General features: G+C 49.8%; 1 protein-coding gene across 5 annotated transcripts in view; it reads left to right on the plus strand.

Annotated features, from left to right (window-relative positions):
* DVL3 (dishevelled segment polarity protein 3) overlaps positions 1-13,972 on the plus strand; it is a 44,316-nt gene that overhangs the window by 5,263 nt on the left and 25,081 nt on the right. The window contains exon 1 of one of the 5 annotated variants that reach the window (XM_039487564.1): positions 380-398. The exons of 3 other annotated variants lie outside the window; for them this stretch is intronic. Coding sequence is in view for 1 of the 2 variants with exons in the window: in XM_039487563.1 (XP_039343497.1) it covers positions 572-573 (2 nt within the window). In the remaining variant the exon portion in view is untranslated. Of the gene's footprint in view, positions 1-379; positions 399-429; positions 574-13,972 lie in introns of those variants that run through there. One more of the 5 variants, XM_039487563.1, reaches the window with a different exon arrangement.

A 13,972-nucleotide genomic window follows, 5' to 3' on the forward strand; every position in this document is an offset into this window, starting at 1 on the left:
AACAGTGGTGAGTGATTTCCAGGTCTCAGCTGGCAAGCAAAAATTGGTATCCAGCTAATCACCAGCCTGATAACTAATTCAGGCCTGTTTAATTATCACTCAGCTTTCCAAAGCTGGGTTCAAAGCTGAGATTAGGAGAACTTTCTGGAGACAGAACAAAGCAGGCCCTGCTGGAATTCCCAGCTCATGGGTCTGACGCTGTTGGTATTTGGCGACCTCATCTCACACACATGTGCATGGGGAAATGTGTTGATGTCTGCTGAGTGGCTGATTGATTTATTTTTATTGTGGGATCTTTCTGAAATCAGTGCCAGGAGCCTCTGTCTTTCTGGTTGAGAGTGTTTGGAGACAAGGAATGGATCCTAAACTTAATAAGCAGTGTCAATCCCTAAGAAGTGGTGAGCTGCCTCATAGTTTGCCAGCCCTTTGGAGCCTGAGATGATATTTTCTTGTATGCGTAACTTCCTTGTTTGCAGAAGGCTCTTGGCTTTGCCCTGTTCCTGGTGATAGGTGCTGCTGTCACTCAGACTGGATTGCATGCAGGGAGAGGGTGAGAGAGAATCTGTTGACAATGTAAGTGAGCTCACAAGGCTTGGAAGCCTTGTGTGATTTGTTTGCTTACTTATTTCCCTTGTGGTAAGTCTGGGTAAGGGGCAAGGCCTGTCCTGCACCTCTCCTCGTCCTCTAGCCAGTGACCTGCTAACTGTGTCCTTACTCATACTGAGGGGTAGGGTGTATGCTGTCCCTGTGGTGTTCAGGGGCTGAGCTCAAATCTGTTGTTGTGTTTTTCCTAAGCAGTTAACTCTTCTCCTCAATTAGGGAATTTGTTCATTCCCTGGATGTCCCCCAATCCGCTGCTGCAAAGACGGGAAGGGCTAAAGGGACAAGGCAAATGGGTTTAGTTGAATTGTAGATGCCTGCAGTGCTGGGTACTCTGGGTAGCTCTGCTTAGGACAATTAGACTGACTCCATCTAGAAATCCTTGTGAAAAAGCACCTTCCTCCTAGGACAAAATTGAGGTGGTTGGCTGATGCCCAGAATATTGACTGGCCCTCCCCCAACCAGATTATTCCTTGTCAAGCTGACCAGAAAGCTGGAGGTCCTTGGAGGGCAGTGTTCACCTCTGAGACATGTTCACAGTACGCTCGTCTATTGCAGTCTCTCCTACCTAGCTGTGAGGGCAGAGAGGTCTCCCTGCTGATCAGGTGGGATGGAGTTGCCTAAGTGGGGGCCAATGTTATTTGAAATGTTTCTCGGGTGTCTGAATGCTGGGCGCAGCACCCACTGACTGGCTGCACTTCCTGTCTTCTAGGCTGCTGAGCACATGGCTAGGGACTGCCAACCTCTCCGTGCTCTTCTGGTGGCAAGTTTCCACACCATTCTCCCACATAGACACCGGAATTGATCCTAGTCGTGGCTATTGCAGGAGCCTGTTCCCAAGTTGTGGGTGGAGGCAGAGCAAGAGCACCAGGGCTGTGGTGTAACAGATGTGTGTGTGTGTGTGGAGGGTTAGTTGCTGTACTCACCCCCTGGATGGCATTGCATGTGCCTGCATTGCTGCACCCTCCTGCTCAAACCCAGCTATTAGACTCTGGGAACTGCCCAGGGAGGTCAGACTGAGGGTACGTCCATACTACCCGCCTGATCGGGGGGGTAGCACGACTTCTCTAGAGTTCAATACCATCTAGACGCCGAGACGTATAATAAACCCTGTCTGTGTTGTGGTTGACACCATGTTGGCAACCACCATGTTTGATGGCACTCGTACCCTGGCTTCTTTGCCAGGGAGAGGTGTTATGTAAGACAAGCTGGGCCCTGTCTACACTACACAAACAACAAACCTTCACAACACCTACTGATCTTGGTTGCAGCTAATGATGAATTGAAAAGCTGAACACGGACTTCTTGACACAATTCTGATTCATGAAAATGTCCAGAAGGTTTTGGTTTTGTTCTGGTGAGGAACGTAAACAAGTTTTGGGACCTCAAAAGTTGTTGTGAAATGGAACTGGTGTCCTCTAGCCATCTCTAGGTGCAGCTTAGCTGAGTTCCAGCATGTTTGATCTGGCGTTTGATCTGTGATCATGACCAAACATAGCCTTGTTCTCTGCCTGAGCTGCCTGCTCTTGGCTATTAATGTCATGGCTTTGAGCATGGTTCTCTGCCCATCTGCTGAAATGTATTCCACTGGATTTAACTCTTGTGTAAACATGGCTCTGCACTCTTGTTCCCTGAGTTGCTGTATGCTGTCCATCACACGGTCCTATTTGGTTATGGTGTGGCGAAGTGGGAATTTTCTGTAAATTTTTTTGAAACCTATATGTGCCTCAGTTTCTCCTGTATTTCGCATGGCTACCCGGGGGCGGGAAGGAACCATTTGCTCTCAGGGCAGGCCAAGCGAGAGACATGGGTATGAATGTCACCTGTCTGAGCCTGAACGGGTCCTTAAAAAGGACAGGCTGACGCTGACCCTATATCAGTGGAAAATCTGAGAAGACCATGGCAAATCCAGTCACCAGGACATTGACACCTGGTAACTAATGCCCAGAGGGAAAGGGGTTTCCCCCCCACTCAGCATGGAAGCTGAGCAAAATCCCCAGCTCGAGAACAAAGAACTGGGAAGGAGTGAGGTGGAGGGATCGGATTTGGCTGTTGGAAGGATTCGAGCCTCTCATCTGGGAACTGCCCAGGGAGGTCAGACTGAGGGTACGTCCATACTACCCGCCTGATCGGCGGGTAGCAATCGACTTCTCGGAGTTCAATATATCGCGTCTCATCTAGACGCGATATATCAAACTCCGAACGCGCTCCTGTCGACTCCGGAACTCCACCACCACGAATGGCGGTGGCGGAGTCGACGGGGGAGCCGCGGACTTCGATCCTGCGCCGTGAAGACGGGTAAGTAGTTCGAACTAAGGTAGTTCGACTTCAGCTACGCTATTCGCATAGCTGAAGTTGCGTACCTTAGTTTGACCCTCTTTCCCCCCCCCCCCCCAGTGTAGACTAGGCCTGAGAGAGAGAGACAGAGCCTGAACATGGAGTTAATTACAGCTTGGCTGGGCTCTGGGCTAACCAGAATGGGCTTGGACTATGCTTTAACCTTCAGTCTCTGGGCTCCCCTAAGGATTTCCTGGGCTGTGTCCAATTGACTGCTAAACCTGAGCTTTTTTGACACTAATCGTCACTGCAAATACTGGGTGAGGTGCATTAATCCCTGAAGGGTGGACAAGTCCCTACCAGGGTCTCTCTCAGCTGGACTCTCTGGACGGAGCTCGCAGAGTGAAGCAGGAGGGCTGGAGCCCCAGACGTTCAGTCTAGGAGGTGGTGAGGCCTCATGGCTCACCCTGAAGGAAGAGTGATACCCCTTGGGAGTCTGGCACATCAAAGGGATTCCTTCCAGAGACTGTTCCAAAGCTGAGGGCATAGCACCAATCCTGTGGATCTAAAACATACGGTTCTGCCAGAAAGGGTGTTTTCTGTACTCAACATTAAATTGGCTTCAGTTCCTGACTCCGTTTTCTGAGCTCAGTGGTCTGCCAGTGGCTTTCAGTGACAGCAGGGTCTAGTGCTCCGAGTGAAGGAAAGAGGCCTCATGCACGTAGCGGCCTGCCAGGGAACATGTGAGGCTTTGGTGGGGGGTATCTCTGGCTTCTGTGGTCAGGACAGTGAGTGCCCTCCCCCAGTGCTTACTGGAAGAATATGATACTGTTGGTTTTCTGGTTTACTTTTGCCTCTTGTCCTATTAGTGAGCTAATGATGACAGTATGGCAGCCATTGTTCGGTTTTCTGGTTTCCATTTAAAATAAATGTTTGAGAGTCTCGTTTTGAAGTTGGCAGAGCTCCATTCCACACGGGGCCCTTCGCTCCCTTTGTAGCCCGGCTGCTTTTCAGCAATGTGTCTGTGTGGTACTGCTTGGGGACAATGTTAGTGTCCCCATTGCCGGGAGCAGCAAGGGGATGGGATTGCCAGGGAATTAGTGGTGTTGGCTGGCTTGGAGTTGGGACTGCAGATGGTGGTAGATCATGTCCCTCATGCTCATGGCTCAGAATGCTGAGCCCCTGCTAGTTCTCCTGCAGCTTAGCTCCCGTGTACGTGACCTCTTTGCCCTTGGATTCCCCACCTACCCTCATCTCATTGGGAGCTCTGTGATTCGTCTCCGTTGCAGTGTCCAGTCCAGTGACTGGTCATATATTGTTGTAATGGCTGTATTGTCGTCCTGTTGCTGTGAACCTCCCAGAGGACTGGCTAATTTCTGTCTCTGATGAGGGCTTGTCCTGACCTAGGAGGTCGCTGAACTGGTGCCATGCGCTTCCTCCCCAGAGACTAGGGCATGGCTGTGCAAACACTAAGAAACGAGCTTCTGCTCAGTCCTGCGGGTCCCCAGGAGGCTGACAGGACCAAATGTGTTTGAGCTGCAGCATTCTGGCCAAGAGCCCTCTTGTGCTATGGAAGCTGATGTGCAAAGCTTGGGTTGATATTGCTCAGCCAGGGGGGAATGAGAGTGCGACAAGGAGTCTCTGTGTGGACAGAGGTGCGAGTTCCTCAGTAGCTCTTTCTTCATAGTCGTGCTTGGTTTCCAAAAACCTCACAAAAACCAGCACCTTTTTCTAGGCAGTCAAGCCATATGCCTTTCTCTTTAGCGATGCAGAGCACATTGTTAAAGCTCCTTGTGTCCTTTCTGAGGCTTTTGTGATGTAGTTTAGCGGGAGCCTCCTGTGTAGCTGTTGGGGGTGGTGGGAAAGGGATAGGCAGCTGATGAGATGTTTCAGTTTATGCCGGGGATGCTCCTGGAACGAGAGAATTGGTTCGATCCTGCTGATCCTTCACCTTCCCTGCCCCTGAGTTAGCTTTGGCTGCATCCAGTGTAAACATGCAAGAGAACACAGCAATGTCCTTGGCCAGGGCATAGCTTTTACCTGACTCTTTGTGAAAGCCCCTGCAGGACAGCTGGGCTTGGGTTAGTTTGGTTTGTAGAATGCTGTGCAAGCTGCTGATGTGGACATTGCCTCTGTGTTGCCCAGTCCTCTGTGCACACGGGATGCTGTTTGGACTGCATGGAGGCTTATCTGATGGGGCGACAGCCAGAACCCTGTTTGGTGTTTCCGATTGATTCCTCCTCTTTCCCCTCCCACCTTCTTGTTTGTTAGTTGGAGGCTGCTTCCAGGACCTTTGCTATCTGGCTGGTGGTTTTCTGGAGTGTTTGTAGCGGGGTGGGTCTGGCTGCAACATCATGTGATCCCAGCCCTCATGGCTGCTTGTTCAGCCGGAACACGTGAACCCCATCATTTCACTGGGGAGGGAGAGGTGTTAGACAAGACTTTGTTGGAAGCTACTGACCATAGTACAGTTTTCAGATCAATTCTCCCCAACACATTTTTGGGGCACTTGGAGCCAGATCTGAATTGGGGGGGTTAAGCCAATCTCTCAGCTATTTTGTCTCCACAGCAAAACCTTCCACTCCCTCTGACCACGTCTGCAAGAGAGGTCCCAATTATTACTCTTGTTTATAGAGAGCGCCAGTGTGCTCTGTACTGTGTGCTCCATCCCTGCTTCAAAGGACTCTCGTTCTAAGCAGACGAGCTTTGGTGACTCGCAGACGAGACATATTGGCATCTTCCTGAGCTTCCTTCCTGCTGCTGTGAGGCTCTTGGTCTGGCTTTTCTCTCTCTCCAGCCTTGTGATGATGTGACTGTGATAATTACGATGGGCCAGCGCAGCTAGGAGCTAAGCTGCTCTGGTAGCTTTGACAGGCACAAAGTTGGAGCCGGGCTCTTCTCCCCTGGGCTCACAGTTGTACAGGCAGTATTGTTTGGAGCTGGAACAATTATGATTTTATATCAGTTACTTTTTAGATTGGGGGGGGGGGAAATTCCCTAGGACTGCCCCATTGTGGGTCAAGTCTCCAGGGCAGTGGGAGCAGCATTCAGTCAGTGTGTCATACCGGCTGGGCTTTGAGTTGGTTGTCCCCTCTCTGCTCTGCCTTGCTGGCCAAGATGTAAGTAAAACTACAATGAATTTCTGTAATAATGACTGAACTGGCAGAAAAGCATCAGGCTTGTTGGCCCTGGCGTTACAGGCTCCGAGCTGCACTTAAGCTTTAAATCCCTGGGAGGGAACAGGCTTCCTCATGCCCCCCAGGGTAGGGACACTGGCTTCCCCATAGAGAGCAGCTGCTAGGAGAGAACTAGCAGCAGCCCTGTCTGGGAAAGTCTTTCCTCTCAGCTGACTTCTGGATCTGCCCTTGCAGTGCTGAGAAGAGCGGCTGCTGAATGACCTCCCTCTTTGTTGCCAGCTGTCTCAGTGGCTCCTGGGGAGGGCTGGGTGTGAATGAGGCAGGCTGTGTTTGGGTTTCTCTGTTCTCTGATGCCCGGCAGCTGCTCCCATACACACTAGTCTACCTCCGAGAGGAGTCTAAGGGCCAGTCAAACAGGATTGCATTCTGGGAGCTGTCTCATAGGCTTGGACTACAATGGAGAGGACGTTTGTGCTGAAAGCGTAGGCCTAAGAGTCGGGTGCCCTGGATTTTGTTCTCAGCGTTGCCACCAATTTACTGACTTTGGCCAAGACACTTCCCTTTTGTGTGCCTTAGAGTCCCCCTCCGTAACATTGGGGTAATTCTGACCTACTTTATTGGGCTAGAGATTAGTGTTTGGAAAGTGCTTTAAGATCCTTGGCTGGGATGTGCTGAGAAAGGGCCAGGTCTTATTCTAGCCTCATGGGGTGAATTCCAGAGGGATTTATTGTACAGACAGGGTTCCTCCTGAGTTGTTACTAATGTGGGTATCCTAAGGACTTGGCTAGGATTTCTGATGGAATGCTTTCCTAAACCGGCCCCTTGGGATGTGTCAGCTGTAAATCCAACCACTTCAGGCTCTGTAGTGAGTACCAGGGACTGGAGAGAGAGCACAGAAGCTAGCAATGAAAAAGGCCTGTGGCTGTGAGCTCATCTAGGCCTTGTCTTCTCTAGGGGAAAAAGTGTTTTATTTTTACCATTAATGTTTACTTCTGCCTGTTAACACGTGTTAAAACTACAACTGCCTTGTCCATAACTTTACCATGTTAGTTACTATCAGTGCTTAATTTGTAACGAAAGAGGTGCCGGGTCTCAAGCACTATTTTTACCTTCATAACTGATGTGTCAAGCATCAGTGCCGGGGCTACGAACTGCCAAGCCTAGAGGTGCAAATTAAGCCCTGGTTACTATCTGTTAGCAAAACCCACTTTTTTCTTCGTGTGGATGCACACCCAGTCTGGCTTGCAGACACTGGGGCAGTTTTATTCTTTAATGCACTTTTTCTAGTGTTTTGCCCCAGTCTAGTTTTAAATGTCTGAAGCAGTTGGACTCCCACCTCTTTTCTAGGAAAATGATTTTCCCAGGCAGGTTTCTCTCCTGACAGAGTTCTTGCTGATAGCCTGTATTATTCCTTTTCTTAATAACATCCTCTTTCTCCTACCTACACTCCACTGTCTTCCCCTGAATAGCTTTCAGTGTCTAGGAGGCTGGTAGCAAGTCACTGTACCTGTGACGCAGGAGTCCTGTGCGTAATCCATACATGGGCAAACCAGACTGTTCGCTGTTGGGGATTCTTATGCTGTTTGGGAGGAAAGTATCTCATGCACCCATCGTACAATGAGTCCTGCAGGGCAGCTTCTGGTCTACCCTTTTGTTTTCATTGCACAGTGTCCGAGTCATTAAATAGCTGGGGGTAATATGCAAAATACTGCAATAAGTGTGACTTTGGTACTTGATGTGATTGCCAGTTTGGTGGCAAAGCTTTGAGAGTGCAGAGGTCACTAGGGTGCTAGTCATTGTGGTAGCTGACTCATCCTTGTGTTACTTAGACCTTTCTAATGCAACCTCTCTAGTGAAATAAGACTAGGCCAGGAGATGCCTTCATTGTAGTATGGTAGAGGGACTTGCGTTATAGATACATTTTCAGATACATAGAACTTTTTCCCCAAGGGACCCTCTTGGATAAGATTTCTCATGTTAGCTGGAGCTAACATGAGAAATGCTGATAGAGTGGGAGAAGGTCGAGACAAACAGAATCCTAACCCTAAGCCACCCACCCGCTGTCAAGAATCAAGGTGTGTGTGTCACCCAATTCAGCTGCCTTTCTATGCACAGATATCTTTAATCTGGGCCCTTTTGAATCCCCCAGTTGACACAACCCTCCATGTGGCCAATGCCTTGGGCTATGCTAGGATGGGGAAATTGCCTGCTGCTTGTGTGCTTTTAGTGAGATGTAGAGTTCACATGCATTTGAGCTGAGATGCGCACAGTAGTCACATGCCTGTGTTGCTATGTGATCCTGTATGGATCTCCCAGTCTCACAAATATGTTGTTATAAAGTGCTCCCAGTGACTTAACTGCGGGGCAAGGAGAGACATTCCATGCAAATAAGAACGGCCATACTGGGTCAGACCAAAGGTCCATTAAGCCCAATATCCTGTCCTCTGACAGTGGCCAATGGCAGGTGCCCCAAAGGGAATGAACAGACAGGTTATCATCAAGTGATCCATGCCCTGTCGCCCATTCTCAGAGTCTGAGAAACAGAGGCTAGGGACACCATTCCTACCCATCCTGGCTAATAGCTATTGATGGACCTATCTTCCATGAATCTATCTAGCTCCCTTTTGAACCCCGTTATAGTATTGGCCTTCATAACACCCTCTGGCAAGGAGTTTCAGAGGTTTACAGTGCGTTGCGTGAAAAAATACTTTCTTGTGTTTGTTTTAAACCTGCTACCTATTAATTTCATTTGGTGGCCCCTTGTTCTTGTATTATGAGAAGGCGTCAATATCACTTCCTTATTTACTTTCTCTATACCACTCATGATTTATCATCTATCATTTATCATGATCTATCGTATCCCCCCCTTAGTCGCCTCTTTTCCAAGCTGAAAAGTCCCAGTCTTATTAATCTCGTCTCATATGGAAGCCATTCTATACGCCTAATCATTTTTGTTGCCCTTTTCTGAACCTTTTCCAATTCCAATATATCTTTTTTGAGATGGGGCGACCACATCTGCACGCAGTATTCAAAGTATGGGCATACCATGGATTTATATAGAGGCAATATATTTTCTGTCTTATTTGCTATCCGTTTCTTGATGATTCCCAACATTCTGTCGCTTTTTTGACTGCCGCACTGCACATTAAGTGGATATTTTCCGAGAACTATCCACAATGACTCCAAGATCTCTTTCTTGAGTGGTAACAGCTAATTTAGACCCCATCATTGTATATGTATAGTTAGGATTATGTTTTCCAATGTGCATTACTTTGCATTTATCAACATTAAATTTCATCTGCCATTCTGTTGCCCAGTCACCCAGTTTTGTGAGAAGCTATATTAATGCTTCAATACGGCTAAGAGTGAAGAAAGTGAAAGTCCTGGGTCACATAACTCTGCCCATCCTGCAGATACACTGAGGCAGAAAGTGGATCTGTTGCTGAACATAATTATCAGCCGTGGGCCACTCTGAAGTGATGTTGGAAAAGGTTTAACTAACTGCTAGTGTAACCACTTTTCAACACTGCTACGGAACTCAGAATTCTGTCGTTTACTCACATAATAGCTGCAGCTTGGGTAGCAGCAGGGCAAGTCCTACCACCTTCCACTGTGTCTTCACCCTGCTCTGGAGAGACAGCTACAGGGTCGGGCCTCGGCAACCTAGATTTGCTAAGACTGCCAAGAGGACCACCAATTAGTGCCAGTTGTGACAGTGATCCAAGAGAAGCAAAGGAGCCAAAGCAGAATGACTTTAATTTTGAGAACAGCCTGGGAAGGGCTGGGGCTGCTGGGACTTTCCCTGTCCTGCACATTTGGCTAAGCTGGTGCTTGGAGCAGTATGCTGGCTCCTTGGGGGAGTGGTTGACTTGACTCTGGTCAGTGTTAGTTTTGTTCTGTGACTTGCTCGCTCTCTGGGTCTCTGGTTCAGTCCCAGCGCATCCTCTTTCTTACTAGGTAGGATCAGAGCATCTTTTTCTTTTCTTGTTCCAGTGTCCCCTTCCTTTCTGTTGCGCTTCCCTGGACTCCAAGGTCTGGTGTTAGCTTGGCACTGGGAGTAGTGCAGAGGGCAGGACTAAACCAAGAGCCATTGATTTGTCTGGAAAATAATCTTTTTTTTTTATGGTGGCCCTGCTGAGAGGCCATGGCTGTCCTATAGCAGGTACATTGCGCTAGTGCTGGGCCCTACCTGAGGAAGAGCCTGAGAAATGGCTGGATTTAGTAAAAAATACTCCTAAGATCTGTCCCATTCAGTATTCGTTCTGGGAATTTATTGCAACTTCCTCTGAAACGTCTGTACTGGCCACTCTTGGAGATAGGAGACCAGGCTAGCTGGTCCAGTGCTCTGGTCTGTCTGTTCCTATTCTGCATGCCTCCTCCCACGGTAGACAGGTGCATTTCTGTAACTGTCTCCTTGCAGGTTGATCATTCCAGCCGCATTGTTGTTGTTGTTGCTTTTTTCTGAATTCTTCCCAGTTTGCTGACATTTGTCTGGTGGGCACACTCTACTAGGCGTGTGATTTCCTCCTTCCCTGCTTGGCTCTGGTGCAGAGGAGTTGTCCAGTAATTGCTCCAGCTGTGGTTGGAAATAGTTCTCAAGCTGGCTCTCGCTCTCCTCCCCTGCATCTGAGCTCTGTAGGGAATTGGTGTAACTGCTCGCCCTCCCTTCCCCCAAAAGGTATGCTGGGATGTAGAGTCCAGGATCCATGACTATCCAGTTGTTTCTTAAGCCACCATCTGCAGCTGCCCTGGCCCTACTTTTGGAAAGGGACACATCCACTTTGTGGGGTTCCTTCTGTCATTGTCTGGGACTAATGCTTTGTGGTACTATAAAAGGAGGTGATTTGGTGCTTTCTTTTGACTCCCCTGTTGGCTTTGCAGAGGCTGTCTGCGTGGGCACAGAGTGCCCTGGTCAGGAGAGAAGTTGCTGTTGATAGTCCCACAGGCCATCTGGAGACTTTGTGAGCCTGTGGAGAAAAGGGCACAGGATTCTGACTCTCCCCACAGCTGCCCCTCTCTGTCCTTACAGGGCCTTTCACTGGAAACGGGAGCAGGGTGTAGAAGGAACATAACCGCTGATCTGAAGTGATGTGTTTGGGAAAGAGCCTGTGTAAAATCGTGTGCTAGGGCTGAGGAACATGACTTTGTCTTTTAGATGCTGCTTCAAATGAAATTGCCATCAAGGCCCAAGAAGGGAGCTTTGTAGTTGGTCCCACATGAGCAGAAGCCAGTGCTGTTTCCTTACTGTAGGAAGCGGAGGTGCCCCATCGGTGGGTGCACTGCCTGCCATTGTCCAGCCCAGCATCCCATATGGAGTCATCCTCATCCTGGCCTCAGAGGCATATGGGTAGAACTCCCAACCTCACCCACACTGCCCTTGCTTTACAAGCCCCTCTGGGCAGCTGCACTGCGGGAGGCCATGGGGGCTGACGCTACTGGAATCTTCCGACCTAGAGTCTGATTAGAAAGGTTGTGCCTTCTCCTTCCTCCTTTCACGGTTGGGGCAGTGAGAGGGCAGTATGTGATGGTCGGTGACAGTTTTCCCTCTAATTTTTCCCATGCATGTGCGGAAAGAATTTTGTTATGTGCACCAACATGGAGGTGATGTGTCACACATCACCTCTGTATTGGTACACATAACAAAATTCATGTGGCGGGGGTCAGAATGTGGGAGGGGGCTCAGGGCTGGGGCAGAGGGTTGGGGTGCGGATGGTGAGGGCTCTGGAGAGGGGCTGGGGATGAGGGGTTTGGGGTGCAGGCTGCCCCGGGGCTATGGTGGGGAGATAGGATTCCTGCCCAGCTCTCTCTCTCCGCAGCAGCACCTGGGCTGGGGGTGGAGGAGAGGTGCCTCTCTCCACCTCTGCAGCTTCGGGACTGGGGCTGTGGGATAGGCACCTCTTCCCTGACTGCGGCAGATCTGGGGCTGAGCTGGGTTGGGCCTCGGGGCGGGGTGCCTCTCCCCTGGCCGTAGCAGGTCCGTGGCTGGACTGGGGCCGGCGGGGAGAGGCGCCTCTCTCTGCCACAGCCCTGAGTGTCTACGCGGCGCTAATAGGCTGCTATGCGTCTGCGAAGCTTACATGGAACTTAGGTCGGTAACATGAGGCCAGGATGCAGTCAGAGGCAATTTTGTTGCCTCCCCCGGTCCCGGGCAGACCTGTTGTTAAACACAAACCAATTGTTCACATGGTGCAGGGTAATAAATCCAGTGAATATTCATCCTCCTCTCAACAAATGTCTGCCCAGGACTCAGACGTGATTGGAGGTGTCTGCCTGGTTTTTGTGCCTTACCAGTTCTGCTCTGCGAGTAGGCTGCACTGTTGACTGGCCCAGGAATATGGGCTCAGAACAAAAGGGCTGTGCTGGGCCTGTTGTGTAGAGAGGCCAGGAGGAGGGGGTGCTGGTGAGTGAATTGTTTTGTGGTGACTCCCTTGCTCCCCAGGTGTGGAGGTTGAGTTGCTCAGATCCCCCCCCTTCTCCCTCCTTGCTCTCCCGCTGTGTTGATGCTTTTCCAGGAATGAGCTGTTCTGCTAACCCAGCACATTCCACAGCATCAGCATTTTTTTGGCAGGAGCTTTGCCTGCTGTTAAGAAAGAGCTAGGGTTGGCTGGGCTTCTCTCCTCCAAAGGCCAAGGAGGAAGGGCCTCGTCCCGCCTGCTACATTGCACACACAGGGGCTCATTGGTCTTCTCATCCCTGTCTGCCACGCTACACATGCTGGCAGTGGCGGGGGTCTCCGATGCCTTTGGTGCAGTATCCCTCCACATCTCTGGGGGGCTCTTTGCACCTCCTTGTTTTGATGTTTTCCTTGTTTCTCTTAACCCCTGTAAGGTCCCAGGCCCAGCAGGTGAGAACAGAGAGCGCGTTACATTCTCAGGCAGCCTGGAAGACAGTGAGTATTGGTAGAACTGCAGGGCTTCCATAGAGAGCTCATTAACGAGATACTAAATAAGAATGTGAAGTTCACCGGCTTCGTTGTAACCACTGGGTTAGCTTCTGCCATTGGCCCAGTAGATCTTTCCTTCCATCTAACTGGCTAGTCCCTGCTTTTTCCTCAGCATGCCAGTGGGAGCTGAGCTCTGTTCTGCTTGACACCATCAGATCATCAAGCTGGCAATTCCTGTTGTATAGTTAGTTGGTACGTTGGTGAGTTTCTTCTCTTGTCTGTCAGCAAGTGTTGCAAGGGGAGTTGACACCCAGGTACTACAGTGATGAGTGCTGTACAGTGTGCTTAATCCCTATGTTCGTATCTTTGGTATTGCTGTGGCGTCTCCCAGCTGCTTGGATCCAAATGGAGCTGAGCAGCACTGTTGTTAATAATAAGAGAGATACCTATCTCCTAGCACTGGAAGGGACCTTGACAGGTCATTGAGTCCAGCCCCCTGCCTTCACTAGCTGGACCAAGTACTGATTTTTTCCCCAGATCCCTAAGTGGCCCCCTCAAGGATTGAACTCTCAACCCTGGGTTTAACAGACCAATGCTCAAACCACTGAGCTATCCCTCCACCTCACTGTAAGTCAGGCCCCGTTGTTTTTGCTTGCCACTCCCACCATTAAGATGAATCTTAAAAGCCACCTTTGGATAGTGCTTAGCCCACCCTGAAATACATCCATCTCCTTTCAGTTGCAGCTTCTCTGAACCAGTTTCCCTCAGCAGGAGCCCAGCTTTCAGTCCTGAGTGTGTTGCTATGTCTGCTGACTTGCAAGGTTTCCTGAATTTGTCTGAAGGGAGTTTTTTACCCAGAGGCCCTTCATTCATTCCCCCAGTGTGGTCCCTTAGGCTTATCTGCTATCCTTGTGGCTGACCCTGTAGACTAGCTCATTCTGCCCCAATGAGTTGAAGCTGCTTGGATTACAGGAGTGGGGAGATGGGTTTATTTTTAGTTGGGGTGTTTCCTTTTGCCCCAGCCAGAGGGAATGAAAGTGGCTTTGAACCTTCAGAGGCCTGGAGAATGGCTTCT

This window comes from Mauremys reevesii, linkage group 9, assembly GCF_016161935.1.
Source record: "Mauremys reevesii isolate NIE-2019 linkage group 9, ASM1616193v1, whole genome shotgun sequence".
Lineage (NCBI taxonomy): Eukaryota > Metazoa > Chordata > Testudines > Geoemydidae > Mauremys > Mauremys reevesii.